At 41.8% G+C, this 15,302-nt stretch overlaps 1 protein-coding gene across 8 annotated transcripts in view; it reads left to right on the forward strand.

The window, feature by feature from the left end:
* The window catches only part of RABGAP1 (RAB GTPase activating protein 1), a 159,901-nt gene that overhangs the window by 127,400 nt on the left and 17,199 nt on the right, over positions 1-15,302 (forward strand). For all 8 annotated transcript variants that reach the window (XM_057313742.1, XM_026513920.4, XM_026513921.4 and 5 more), the window contains 4 exons: positions 636-761; positions 1,370-1,513; positions 3,460-3,501; positions 3,740-3,868. In XM_057313742.1, the coding sequence (XP_057169725.1) occupies positions 636-761; positions 1,370-1,513; positions 3,460-3,501; positions 3,740-3,868 (441 nt within the window). The remainder of the gene's footprint in view (positions 1-635; positions 762-1,369; positions 1,514-3,459; positions 3,502-3,739; positions 3,869-15,302) is intronic.

Genomic DNA, 15,302 nt, shown 5'->3' on the forward strand with positions numbered 1-15,302 from the left:
ACATCTGTAAATAGAAGTAAAGTGGGGGGTTTTGTAGTATTTTAAGTATTACCATAAACATTACATAGTACTTTGAACATTACGGTTAAACCTTAGAATATTTAAGGTTCTGTTGTAACTGGCCATGTTTGTAACAATGAGGAAAAAAAACATTTTTACTAGAAAAAAAAATAGCAAATAAGGAGGTAAAATGGTTTAATTAAGGTGTCCTGATTTGAGAAAGATGAAACCTGTCCTTGTGTCTCAGCCTGTTGCTACTCAGTTCAGATCTGGTCCTACAAAGCCTATTCTTGGCTCCCTCAGGTGGACTCGGGCTTTCTTGTTCTTGTATCCCCACTGATCTTTCTATCTAATTCATAGGTAATTGTGAATATGAATTCTACCTAATTCATACTTACTGTATACTAACTATATGGGAAACCTCTTGAGGATAGGAACAGTATCTGACACAGAATAGGCATCATTAATATCTCTTGGTTGAGTGAATGAATGTCGTAAAACACAACTACCTATCACTAAAATTTCCTAGTATTTATGTAGAAGTGGAAGGATGAATTTAACATACTGAGAAAACTTCTGTATATATGTTTTGTGATCCCCACCTCCATCCCCACCCCATTCCCTATCTGTTACAGATGCCTGAAGAACAGGCCTTCAGTGTTCTGGTCAAGATCATGTTTGACTATGGTCTCAGGGAACTTTTCAAGCAAAACTTTGAAGATTTACATTGCAAATTTTACCAGTTGGAGCGCCTCATGCAGGTAAAAAGAGAAACCAGCTTGCATTTGCCACTAAGAGTGCAGGACTTGGGAGGACCAGGTTGATGAACTGGTGCCAAGGAGCAGTGGTGAGTGCCTTAGGCCATCCAGGGTTAAGGACGGCTTTGATGTTTTTCATTTTTCACTATGTGATCACGATGCCAAGGTTAATAAGGTGTGAACCTGATGGGTGTGAGGTAGGTTTTCAGTCTCATAAACACCCAAAAGATCAGGTGACTTTGTAGGGGCCTTTAACATAAGAAACTAAGTCAGGAAATATCTGCCAAGGCTCTGAAGCTGACTGGTTAGGAATATCATAATAAAAGTGAAACAAACTTCCCCAAACATTTCATAACTTGGAAAGAAAAACTATCATCCCAAATATTTGTCACCATCTTGGGGATTCCTCTTTAGAGCTAGTTTGTGGGCTGGAAAAGGGAGCCAAGTGTCAGTTTAATACTGGATAACGTGTACTTCTGAGCACAGTGGAGGTTTGTAGGAAAGCACAAATATGTGACTTTTTTGGCCTATTCCTGGCAGATTTATAAGCCTCCCAAGTGGGAGTTGAACAGCTGCGTATGTGCCCAATACTAATTAGTTTGCTATTTCAGGAATATATCCCTGACCTGTACAACCACTTCCTGGATATAAGCCTTGAAGCGCACATGTATGCCTCCCAGTGGTTTCTTACGCTTTTCACTGCAAAATTCCCTCTCTACATGGTCTTCCATATCATTGATCTGCTGTTATGTGAGGTATGTATCAGAGGCCACAGCACTTTGGCTCTTGTTTTCAGTATCCTCCTGTGTCAGGTCCATTAAAATAGAATTTCTTCTTAATTTTATTTTTGTGCTCAAAAATCTAGATTTAAGTAACTCTTCCTTGGGCTAAAGCTAATGATCGTGTTTTGTTAAAGGTGTTCTCTACTAAAAAACAGACAGACAACCCACTACTACACATTTGTATTACTATTAGGTTTGGCGCATTTATTGAAGAAACCCAAAATAACAATGACTAAATAAAATTAGAGGTTCATTTCTCTCTCATGTGAAAGAAGCCAGAAGCTTGGCAGTAAACTGCCTTCCCTGTAGAGGGTCAGGGGACAGGGGAAGATGTGTCCCCTCTTTAAAAGAGACTTCCTAAAGGTTCCACCCAAAATTTCACTTATCTCTTATTGGCCAGAACTTAGGTACCTGACCACATCTAGCCACAAAGGAGAGTTTTTTTAAAATCTGGGTAGGAATTTGCTAAAAACTAGAGGGTCTGTTACTAAAACAACAACAAAAAAAAGTATCAGAATACATAACAGTCTTTGCCACAGCATAGTTTTGAGGTATAAGAAAAATTATTTAAGAAAAAAATAATTTCAGGGGCGCCTGGGTAGCACAGTCGTTAAGTGTCTGCCTTCGGCTCAGGGTGTGATCCTGGCGTTCTGGGATCGAGCCCCACATCAGGCTCCTCTGCTGGGAGCCTGCTTCTTCCTCTCCCACTCCCCGTGCTTGTCTCTCTCTCACTGGCTGTCTCTCTCACTGGCTGTCTCTGTGTCAAATAAATAAAAAAATCTTTTAAAAAAAAAAAAAGAAAAAAAATTTCAAAAATAATATATGTTTATTATAGAAACTGGAAAAACTTTAATCCCACTCTAGAGAGTAACTCTTAACATTTTGGTGTATATTTTTTCAGCCTTTTTTTGTGTTTATTTATGTACATTTGTTATTTCTATACAGAATAACTTTTTTCATATGGGGTATTATGTAATAATGTATATTATGTTTCTATAAGTATATATTTTAAAATATTCTGCCACATATGCTATTTGATAACCTCTTTTCATTTCATATACTTGAACACTTATAGAAACACATCTATACCATCCTTCTTTATGTTTAATTATGCCATTTTCAGGGCATACAAAATCCATTAATGCATTTGTACCTTCTAAACAGTTTAAAACACTGTCAGAAACACTGATACCTAGTACAGTATTATTCTTACCTTCTGCCAAGTATCTCATTCTTTGGGTATACCATAGTCTCAAACCTTTAAGTTTTATAGTTTCTCAGCATTATAAACAATCATTTGTTTTAAGTAGTTACCACAGGCCTGGTGGCATGCTAAGTAATTTAAGTGAACTTTTCTGCTAATTAGCTCAGAAAACCCTTGGGGGAGAGTACTAGTTATAGAAACCGAGGTCCAGGAACTTAAAGAATTTAACAGGTCTTTGTGCCTCCCCTTATCTTTCCTTTGCCCCTAGCACTCCCAGAACGGTTAGCTTTGATTTATGGGAGCCCTGAGCATGTTCTGTTTCGGGATGGAGGGCTCACAGAGTGACTGCTGCTGTGTTTGGAGCGGGGTCCACAGGATAGGGGAGAAGGCCACCTGCAGTTATTTCCTGAAAGATCAGTTTTATGGCTCAGATGCTTTGGTTGGGAAGCAGAGAATACTGTGGAAAAGCGTTCGTTCTTGTTGAATGTGAGAACAGGGCTAAAAAAGTTCAGAAGAATGGGAGACTGGGTCTGATTTAAGCTGTTTTTCAGTAGAGGACCTGTAATTATTTTCCAAGGTATTTTCAAAGTATTCCATTTCTTTACTTAGTTAAGTTTTTATACTTTCTTTAAAATTGTGGGGCATTCTGGGGACAGACAGCTGACTAGTCCAGATATAATCACTGAAAATCTTCTTTTTGTGTTTTCTCTTTTAGGGAATAAGTGTTATTTTTAATGTCGCCCTTGGATTATTAAAGGTACACATTTATTTGTAAATTGAGTGACATGCCCTGTCCAGCACTCAAAGTATCTTGGTCTTGATCTCCTTCTAAGCAGCCACCGGGTAGTAGCCCAGGCTCTGACAGTGGCTCAGGCATTGGCTGAGAAGTATCTTCTGGGGATTGTAAAGGTGCTGGTGTTTTAAAATGCTTCTTGTGCATCTTCATAGCAAAGAACTTGTCCTGTACATGGTTGTGTTTTCTTTCTTTCTTCAAGACTTCTAAGGATGACTTGCTGTTGACAGACTTTGAAGGTGCCTTGAAGTTCTTCAGAGTTCAGCTTCCTAAGAGATACCGCTCAGAAGAAAATGCAAAAAAACTAATGGAATTAGCTTGCAGCATGAAGGTAAAATAATATTTACATTAATTTATATTCTTTTGTTTAGTTCATGTCTCACCATTCCTGATCAAATTGTGAACATTTGTAATACATTACTAATAATGATGTTTGTATCACAGAATTTTTTTCCAAATATTTTCTTACATATTATATATCCTGTGCATTAAATCTCGTTGTTCAAATCCCAGCCTTTGGACTCTAGGGAAGGTATTCTCATTTGGAAGACCCAGAAAACACTGTAGGCTGTAGCTCCTAGGGTCATACAGCTAAGCAGTGGCAAGACTCAGGTTTCATGATTTCCACTGTGTTGTCCTTCAACTTTCCATATTTGTGGTTATGGTCAGAAATTCCCTAAAATGAAAATAATAATTAGTTAAGGAAACTCGTTTTTATCACTTCCAATGGCATTTATGATTTGTATAATTTTTTAAGGTAAAAAAAATGTAGCATCTCCTTGTATTCATGTTGTAATGTGAGCAGAAGAAACTTCGTTACCTACTAACCAGTGCACGGACTTGGAATCAGAGAGCTCTGAGTTCAAAGTTACTTTACCTATTGAAGGCACAATTTCCTCACATGTAAAACAATAGTGGACCTCCAGTTCTGGTTATATGTCAGACGAAGCTAACTCAGACCACCCTTCTCTAAGCACTTGAAGGTAGCAAATACCTGGTTGAACTTGAAAGAAAAAAGAGAAATTACCAGCACCTAAATCACAGTAGCTCAAAGCTAGTGTGTGTGAAGTGGTAACACAGCATCCCAGGGGATGTGGAACCCTAGGTGTAGGAACCAGGGTTTTAATGTTCACGAAGACATGCAACATGATTTTGGGCCTTCGGAGGTAGCCGAACCTGGAATCTCTGTGTAAAGTTAGGACCTTGGAATGCCTTCCCTCTTTGTGAAAGGGGGAAGGAAGTGCTAAAACTACCTACCTATTAAGCTTGAGAAGCAATAGAAATCCTAGTATAAATTGAATCAAGGATTTGAAAAAGAAAGAGACTCTAATTAGTGAAATAATTATTAAAGTTATTGTTCAACTTAAAATGTTTCATACTTCACAAGTACTCTGTGTAAGATTTAGTATTTTCCCATGTGCCAGGTACTGTGGTTAAGCGCTGTCATGTGTGAGGGTTAACTACACTGTGTATAGTGCTTACCATGATGCCTGGTAATTAGTAAGGGTTCAAGAAATGATGGCTCTTACTATGGTTATTCCCTCTCTGGTTTTTCTTTTTTCTTTTTCTTTTCTTTTCTTTTCTCTTCTTTCTTTCTTTCCTTTCTTTTTTTTTTTTTTTTTTTTTTTTTTAAGATTTTATTTGTTTATTTGAGAGAGAGAACATAAGCAGGGGAAGCGACAGAGGGAGAAGCAGGCTCCCCGCCGAGCAAGGAGCCCAAGGCGGAACGCCATCCCAGGGTCACGGGATCCTGACCTGAGCTGAAAGCAGGTGCTTAACCAGCTGAGCCACCCAGGCGCCTCCTGGTTTTTCAAGCAGATATCAGATGCACACTTTTTAGAAACATTTTCACGGATGGTGGGTTTGTGCACAGAGCACAGAACCAGGTGAACTCTGAGGTTCTCTGAGTCACTCTCCACTTCAGCCTGGTTCACGTAAGAGTTGCTGATGATTTTTTCCCTTCCAGAACCTCCTTTCTCAGTGTCCCATCTTAAGTTCCTGGAACTTGGTTGTTCGGGCCAAAACTCTTGCTTATTCTCGATACCTACTTCTCTCTCACACCACATCTTGGTCCTCCATCTCAGCCCTGTTTTCACAGTACACCCTGAATCTGATTGCTTTTGCCCCTTCTAACACCCTAGTGTAACCGTCATTGTCACTTGTCTTCTGGAATGTTCCAGTGGACTCCATGTCTTCCTGTTTCCACAATAGTTTCCTTTTCCTTTTTTTTTTTTTTTTTTAAGATTTATTCATGAGAGAGAGAGAGAGCGTGCGCACGCAGGGGAGAGGGGCAGAGGGAGAGGGAAAGAAGCAGACCCTCCACTGAGCACAGAGCTGGTGACAATGCTGGGCTTGATCCCAGGACCCTGAGATCATGACCTGAGCCGAAACCAAGAGTCAGATGCTCAACGGACTGAGCCACTGAGGTCCCTCAGTGGTTTTCTTTTTTAATCCCATCTCTTCCTTTCTTAAAACTCTAATGGCTTCTTATCTTCGAATGAAACTCAAGAGTTTGTCCTGGCCTACAAGGTGCTTTACCGTCTGACCTCTGACAATCTCTCTGATTTCGCCTCCTCCTCCTCTTCCCCCTTACACCTTCCTCTTCAGACAACCTGGCCTTCTTGCTGTTCTCAAACATGCTGAGCATGTTCACGCCTCAGGCCTCTGCACTGGCTGGTCTCTCCACCCACCATGTTCTTCTCAGTGCCCGTGTGGTGTCACTGCCACCTCAGTGAGTCTTAATAAGAGCTCAGCCATCATGCCATCAGAGAGGCCTTCTCTAATTACCATGTCTAAAGTAGCAGCTCCTTCAACACTTTACACCCTGATCTCTTTGCCCTGCTTATTTCCTCATATCACTTACTGTTACTTAACATTATTTTATATGTTTGATTATTGTCTGCCTGCTCCCTCCCCAAACGAAGCCTGCGGGAGAGGAGACCTGATCTCATTTACTGCCATATCCCCAGCGTAAGAACAGGATTTTGCATATAAAAATTAGTTGAATGAGTGAATTAAATGAATATGCTGCTGAGTTTCTATCAAGTGTTCTCTTATGAAGAAGAGTTGGAGAGTTAACATGGCTTTGGGGAAGGCTTAAAATAGCTTTCAGCGGAAGGTTTTACCTTTTGGATTTTCAGTAGCTTGAAACACGTTAATAATATATGGATCCTTTATATCCATAGTCAGATTGAAGGTGTCTAATTTCTTTCTTTCTTTTTTCTTTCTTTCTTTCTTTCTTTCTTTCTTTCTTTCTTTCTTTCTTTCTTTCTTTCTTTCTCTCTCTCTCTCTCTCTCTCTCTCTCTCTTCTTTTTTTTGCCTGTGCTTTCAAGGAGTTAAGGTAGACAAGGCTGCACCGCACCCATATTTTGTGCTTAGATACATAATTCCTTCTGGCCCTGGAGAACTCTGCATGGCTGGGGTACACTTTGGATGATTCCCCCTACTTGCACATGGTTTCGGGTGAGAAAGATAGTAATTTTTCTTAAAATTAACTCACAGTGTGGAAAGCCTGCGTATTGAACAGGACATGAGAATGAAATTGTTCTCCTAAAAGGTGGGATTAGTGTACTTAGTGATGGCTACTTGTATTCTGGTAGGTATATTAATGCCAACAATTTTTAAGAGAAATATAGGCAATAGTTGAGCCCATTATTGGCGAAGAACCTCAGTCACAGTGATAATTTGTTGGCTCAAAAATCAAGAAGCTCACCGGCAGGCTCAGTGATGAGCCCTGCGTCACGTGGACTGCATCAGGTGGGCGTGCCTCCTTCCACGGGATGTGATCCTCTGTGGGTTTGGAGCCCCCTCTCGACCATGGAAAAGGGGATTGATTCTTGCTTTGTGAATGGTTTGGAAACTAGCTTTTGAACTTCCTGGTGTAGAATTTAGAAAGGAAACATTGGCTTTGTAACTCATTGAAATCCCATTCCATTATTTCTTAATTTCTTAAATATTGTGGCTTGGTTTTCTCAGTTGTACTTCCTGACTAGGGTGGGAATTGGGAATACTTTGCCTCACATGCCAGTTGAGGAAACAGTTACCTACTTTTGTTGTTGTTGTGTTTTAACAGTTGAGATGTTGTAATTTCCAGTGTTTGTATAGTTTTTATGGATATCTCATTTCTTCCCCGCAGTGCCCTGGGAGGTATGCAGGGCACGTCAATTGTGGCAGCTGAGACTGTAGAAGTCAGGTGACTTACCCACCTGGATCTAGCTGGGCAGTATTGGGAACCCTAGTGGAACTCAGGCCCTCTGACTCCACATTCCCAAAGCTTTCCTCGCCCTTGTGTGGCCTCTTCTCATTGCAGAAGTGCAGCAGGAATTAAGTTTGTTGTGGCAGTATCTGCAGTGGCCACCAGATGGGTGTGTTGCTCAAAAAGGTCTGTATTCCTCTCTCTGCCTGTGTGTCTTCCTTTTCTCTGTAAATCTTTCTCTGTGTCAGTCTTTACTTTCCTCTTTTTTTGTTTCTCTCTTTTCAGTCCTTTTACTTCTCCCCTTCTCGCTCTTGCTCCTTACTTTTATTATGGAACTGAAATATTTTATTTACTTTTAAAGAGTCTTAGATCCTCTGCTCTTAATCTCAAATTTAACAGCATACATCAGAATTCATTGAGCTGTCCATTGAGTTGCTCTCCCTTAATGGGTCATTGTCTTGAGATAGAAAGATCGTTTCCACTTCTGATAGAAGATCTAGAAGGAATTTCACTTTTTTTTTAAATATTTTATTTTTGAGTAATCTCTACAGCCAACGTGGGGTTTCAAACCCACAACCCTACGATCAAAAGTCCCATGCTTCACCAACTGAACCAGCCAGGCACCCCAGGAATTTCACTTTAAATAGATTGTTCCAGGAGATTATGAATGGTCCTAGGATCTCCACAACCCTTTCATACTCATAACTGGGCCATGCATCATGTTTAGAGGGAGAAAATAGGGAAAAAATTAATTTGTAGATCTTAAATTTTTTTGATTCAAGAAATATGAAAGCAACTGGTTTTTTATGTCTACACAGAGATGTTGGAGAGCAAGTCAGATACGTAAGGCTAGTTCAGAAGAAGTAGGAGCCATAATAGAGATGGCTGGTGGGTTTCTTAGAACAAACCTGAATGAAAACTTGACCCTTTCACTCTGAAATCCTGCCTGAGGTGAAATGGATCTTCTGAACCATTGATTGCTTCATTGGAATGTGTTATTTCAAACTTAAAGTGAATGTGCAAGACTTCAAACTACTTGTAGAACAAGATATTACAGAAATCAAATAGCAGCATCTCCAAATTAATGTAATCCTAACCATTTGCTGTTTGGAGAAACAGAAAACTCTGGCATTTGGGGATATTTGCCCTTGGGGGATATTTTTATTCAGGAGCTAAAAGCAGTAGTAGTTTGGACTTCATTCTCTGCTCAGATCATTTGTATATTAGTGTGTGTTAGGATTTTAAGCTCTATGATTGCAGTGGCTTCATCAGTGTTTTTTGCTTTTTGTTTTTAATATTTTATTTGTCAGGGAGAGAGAGCACAAGCAGGGGTAGCAGCAGAGGGAGAGGGAGAGGGAGAAACAGACTCCCCACTGGACAGGGGGCCCAATGTGGGGCTTGAACCCAAGACCCCAGGATCATGACCCAAGCCAAAGGCAGACACTTAACCGACTGAGCCACCCAGGTGTGTCCCCATCAGTGTTGTTTCTTAATGTGTTCACAGAATCCTGCATAGTGTCTGCACATAGTGACTTAATCCTCACAGTGATCATATGAGGCCATTTTACAGATACATATACTGAAGCTTAGAAAATTGAAGAAAACTCCCAAAAGGTATACAGTTAGTAAGTGATGGAGCTGGAGTTAGATCCCAGGAATTTCAGACTGTAAAGTTAATGCTTACCGTCAGTGTACCATCCTATAAATGAGGGATTGAATGAATGGGACAGGAGCCATTTGTATTTTTGGTGATGTTTGTCTTGTAATGGTGGGTAAGCTCAGTCTCTGTCAGTTTAGCTCAGTTGTAGCTAAGTTTAGCTAAGTTCAGTTTTCCTTATGACTAGACCAGGCTATAGTTTTACTTCTGTGCTTGTTTTCTACCTTTTAGATTGAATTTCGTAAGGAAACTTCTGATTGAGAGCTCTCTTTCTCTGCAGTGAACTTTAAATTTTGCTGGTTGTCACAAGGGTAGCAGTGCCCACTACCTTCTTATTTTATTTTAATAAGCTGGTCTCTCTTGGTTCTTATCTGTGTTTGGGTTCTCTGCTGCTAATTTGCTACTTGCATTTTAGAAAAATACTCGGATGGTAGAACCAGAATGCCTAATTCTATTTGGTGATCTTTGAGGGAGTTTGAGCTTGAACTATTTGAACAAATTAAATAAAAGGGCTCAGAAATTAAATAGAATGTTGATTTGTTTCAAGTGGTTACGAGTGCAGGCCTTGGAGTCCCACGGACCTTGGCTCTCATCCTGGCTCTGCCTCTGCTGTGTGACCCAAGGTTGGTTAACACAGCAGGGTTGTAGAGAGAGACGTCAGATGATGCCTTCAAGATCGCCAGTGCTCTGCTGATGACCGTTGTCATCATCCTCATCCATGCTCATTTGCCTGCCCTGTTTTGACCTCCTCTGCCCAGACATCTAGTTTCCTTAAGTCTGTTCATTGCAACAAACATTTGTAGATTTTCTTACGTGCCAAGAACTGTGCTCAGTGTCAAACATACTACAGAGGTGGATGGGAAACAAGAATCACCCCAGATCTGTGTTCTTGTGCTGTGCTTGCCACCTAACAGACTGGGTCCTTTCTTGGCTTGCGACATGTCACTTTACCTATCTAGGCCTTGATTCCCCATCTGGTAAAATGAGGTGATCTCAGACAGTTATTTTGGGGATTAAATAAAATAGTAGGTATAGAGGTATCTTGTTATCTTGAAAGTCCTATGTAAATCTCAGGTTTTTAAATCAGTAAATAAAAAGCGAAGTCCGTGCCATAAGCATTCGAAGAAAGGAAGATGGCCTTGTGTCAGATTTCTTTATTTAGCAGTGAGGACTTTGGGTTCAAGATCTCCTCAATGTACCAGACATCTTCATACCCACCCACTCACCTACACAGTGTACCTCACACCTGCCACGTAGAGCTGCTAATAACATTCAACCTCCTGCCTTTCCTGGACTACCTGTGACTGCAGCCCCGTGGGGATTCCCACCTTAGCAACAGTTTCTGAAGCCAGACTTGGAAATCAGCTCCCATTTCCTGTCCACAGCCTATTTCCTGCTCTCCTGTGTTAAACTGACTTGTTTAAATGGCTCATTGCTTGCAGCACGTGTTCAGAGGGTAACACTGAATCAGGACAAGAATGTAGATATTAATAATAACACATAATAACTGCCCTTTTTACTAAAAAAGACCTCATGTGCTAGGCGCTCTTCTGAGCTCTTTTTTTTTTTCTGAGCTCTTGATGTTTTATATCATGCAATCCTTCTAACAGTAGTCCTCATAAGGACTGTTGGAATTTTCTCAGACAAGGAACCTGAGGCTGAGTAAGGCAGCTCACCCTCAGTGACGGAGTGAGTCAATGGCAGGACCAGGGCTCCAGCCTGGGTCCATCCACCCACAAAGCCCAAGCTCTCCGTGACAGACTGTCCCTCGTCCCTTCCACCCATGTCAGTGGCCACTCTCTCACTTTTTCTACCAGATCAGGTACCAGCTCTCCTGGGGCAGATAGCACATGTTTTAAGAGAGAGCATTCTCCAATTCCTGTGACAGATAAATGACGAGTGACTGAAAAAGAGGTGTTTGGGATTAAATATGTACTTCTACCAAAATTTCAAGCTGGCATGGCGCAAGTCTCCACCTTCTCTCTAATTCAGGGTTTTCAACTGGGGACTATGGGTGGCCTCAGGGAGCTCATGAGTCCTCTGAAATGGTACGCAGAATGCTTTATTGCTGGTGTAGGGTTGGGGCAGAGTTGGCTTCTGTGCTCTTTTGGGGTTTTTTTTCCTTAAGATTTTATTTATTTGTTTGAGACAGAGCTCGCGAGAGCGTGCAGGTGCACGAATCAGGGGGAGAAGCAGGCTCCCCACTGAGCAGGGAGCCCGATGCAGGGCTCGATCCCAGGACCCCGGGACCATGACCTGAACTGAAAGCAGATGTTTAACCGACTGAGCCACCCACACGCCCTGGCTTCTGTGCTCTTTTACAGGGACAGTACTTTTTATGGGAACCATGGCTTTCAGGAGACTTTGAAAACAGTACTGTCTCTAACAGTGTTAAAAAACAATGTATTAATTGCAGTGGGATGTAAAATTGGTTTTACCTAAATTACAAACATAGTCTTATCCCAGGAAATTATATTAGAATTTTTCCCCCCTGAAAGTACATTTAAACGGAACAAATTTCAAAATTAACCTTCTTTGAGGGCAAAAATACCTCTGTGTGTGAAGCTGTGGCTTTCACAGCCTCCTGCTAGGAGTCCACTAATAGCGGGTATGATTCGGAGCTCTGGGGCTGAGTCTATAGCTTCCCTGCTTCCTAAATTCAATTAAAATGTTACTGGTGTAAGTAAGAGACAGATAGAATGAACCTTAGACTTTTAAGAGTGGGGACTGTGTCTGTTCATTGAGTATTTTCATCCTTGCGGTCTGCGAGGCATTAGGAATTTTATAGTAAATAAAAGTCCCTACCTTTGTGGAGCTTGCGTATTGTTCTGCGTACAACTTTGTATCACCAATGCCTCACAAGGAACACTGCTCAACTGTTGGATAAATAAATGTCCTGCTGCATCCTTATTAGGTTAAAAGGAAGGCCATTGGCTTTGATTTGTTCAGCATCTGATTATTGAGTTCCAGTTATGTTCCAGGCATTGAGCTGGGTACTGGAGATACGGGGTAAGCAAAACAGATGTGGCCTGTTTCCCAGTGGGAAGACAGACAATCAAGTAAGCACATAAATAAATAATTGTGAACTTGGACAGATGCCATGAAGGAATTGACTTGATGTTATGAGAATATATAACGAAGACCTGTCCCGATGGGGGAAGAGGGTGCCAGGGAAGGGTGCACTAAAGTGATGTTAGAGCTCAGTTCTGAAAGGTGAAGAGGAGTGAAGCAGGTGTGGGCTTGTCCAGGCAGGGGACCAGGCTTGTGCTAGATGTTCACTGTGGTTGCCATTTCTGTTCAGGAGAAAGGTTGATGCAAAGAAGAGGGGGTCCTTTCTCATTAATTTAACAAGCATTTGTGGGCAGTCTCTTTGTGCGTGGCAGGGGATGACGATGAGTAAGACAGTTCTGACCTGGGAAAGGCACTGATAATGGTCCAGACAGGCTGAGAGGTGCTGGTCTCTCTGGGGTGCCGCCTAATAAGGAGACTGGAATCGTGGCTTTTGCAGCTGGTACCTGTTGGTTCCCCATTTGGGTATCAGGCATCTTCCTTTTCAAGGGGTCCATTCCTCAGAGGAAGCCTGAATTAGTTGGCTCTGGTATACAGCCACCCATTCTCCAAAAGTCAGGATCAGCTGTGAACCCATTATAAGCAGTGTTGGTTTTACTTATCTTTTGTCTGTGGTGGGGGTTGGGGGTAGGGTGGTGAAGAAAGGGGGAGACCAGGAACAAGTGGGGATGAGAAATGGCAAAGCAAGCCAGAGCTGGTGAAGTCAGAACTCTGGACCAGTGAGGAAGATGGTGGAGCTCTGTTTGTATCCAGTCCTAAGGGGTGACCCCTGAGGACTGACTCAGAAGCACAGGTGGGGACCACCATCTAGAGAAGTGAGCAAGAAGAGCTCTTAGAGAAGTCCAGAATAATTAAGAGAATTATTTTTAAACAGCATTTATTTTGTTTCTTTTTTAAAAGATTTTATTTATTTAATTGAGAGGGAGAAAGAGTGAATGAGCAAGAGAGAGAACATGAGCCAGGGGGAAGGGCAGAGGGAGAGGGAGAAGCAAGCTCCCCGCTGAGTAGGGAGCCCGATACAGGGCTCAATCCCAGGACCCCAGGATCAAGACCTGAGCTGAAGGCAGATGCTTTGACTGAGCCACCCAGGTGCCCCTATTTTGTTCACCTAATTATAAAAAATACATCATGCTCAAGGCAGAGAATTTGGAAAGTGTGGGAAGTACATAAAGAAATGCCTGTATCCTATCATGAGAATGTCAGAACCAGATGAGATAGCATATGTAAAGGGTCTGGTATCTCTCAGGTACTCAGTGTCCAGTAATGCCGTTACAGTGCTGAGGCCCAGTCAGCCCTTTGACTCTGATAATGAGGCCTTTATCTTAAGGGATAAGGAAATGTAGAAGTAATTATTTTGTATAGCCTTTTATAATACATGTTTATGGGGCTTGATGGTAGCTCTTCCTTACTCCAGCATGAGAATGAGAAATTGAAGAATCCTGGAGATTTATGAGAAGGTTTTGTAGGATTTGGTGTCAACTCTTTTTTTTTTTTTTTTTTTTTTAAACCAAGCCCTGGCGGCTGGGGGGGGGGGGTGCCTCCTAACCACTGTGCTCCCTTGTCAGTTACCCAGACTGAGTCCGGAGAACTCTGGGAGGGAGTGTTTTCTGCCCACAGGCCTCATTTATTGTCTGTTCCTCTACTATTGATCTGTTAGGATTGTTTATAAATTTACTGATCACCCCAGTGTTTTATTTAGGTGCTTTCTTCGTGAATCACTTATGTACACAAACATTTACCCTCGCATTGGCCTTAAACCGCAGAAGATCTGGCTTTAAAGTTGTCACTCTCTAGCTTGTGGCCTCACCCCAAGTGTTTAATGGGCATCTCTCTAAAGATGGCAGCCAGGGCATAGTGTTATTTTCCTGGCTGCCTGCCCACAGGCAGTAGCCAGACTCAGGAGTAAGCTGTGATTGAGGCAGACCTGTAAACATCTGACAAGGGCAGCATCCAGAGAGTCATTGGGAGGCAAGAGCAGGCAGCTCCAGTGAGATGGAAGGGGAATCATGGAACAGGCGACTGGAGATGCTGCACACTTGGGGCTGTCCTAGCCCTTTCGAGGTCTCCGTTTCTTTGCCTATTAAATAAGGAAGTTAGATAGCCCAGCTCTGAGATTCTTAATTCCCCAGAGCTGGGGTCTGAAAGACTTGTGAGCCAGCAGTGCTGTGTGGATTATATTAAAGCCTCGGGAAGGAATGTGTGTTAGCTTTATAATCAGTCATTATGTTGCACATACTGATTTTAGCACTTCTCTATTTCTTATATTTCAAAGTATTTAAAAGCGTAATTTAAAAAATACCAAAGGGAATGGGTTAGTGGTTTAGAGAAAGAAATCAAAAAGAGTAAGAGTTTTGATCCCTTCAAGATGCCCTTGAAGGGATGCCCTTGGTAATGTTTAGATTGAAGAAAAAAAGAGGCTAGCCTGTAAGGTGGGGTGGGGGGGCTGTTTAGGTAGAAGGAGAGACAGGAGAATAGAGAGAGAGATGATTTCCTGGAGGGAAGAAGAGTCATTTGGTCATGTTAAAGAATGAAAGGCAGGAATTTTGAAGTCTAGTTGGGGAGAGTTAGGACCCACTGGATGGAGTGAAAAAGAAACTACTAGTGACCTTCAAGAGAGCACTTTCTATAAAGTAGTCAGAGCAGAAGCTAGATTTAGATTAAAGAGAGGCCATGAAGCACGGCGAGTGAATTGTGCACACCTGTGGTTTGCCGTGGCTGGTAAGGAGCAGCTTGAGAGCAAGAGGACAGTAGTTTGATGGCAGAAGAGCAGCTAAGTAGAGTGGTCAGTAGAATGGTGTTTTTAAGGGCAGAGAGAATTGTGTCTATTTGATAGCACAGAAGGA

This window comes from Ursus arctos, unplaced genomic scaffold, assembly GCF_023065955.2.
Source record: "Ursus arctos isolate Adak ecotype North America unplaced genomic scaffold, UrsArc2.0 scaffold_18, whole genome shotgun sequence".
NCBI classification, from domain to species: Eukaryota; Metazoa; Chordata; class Mammalia; order Carnivora; family Ursidae; genus Ursus; species Ursus arctos.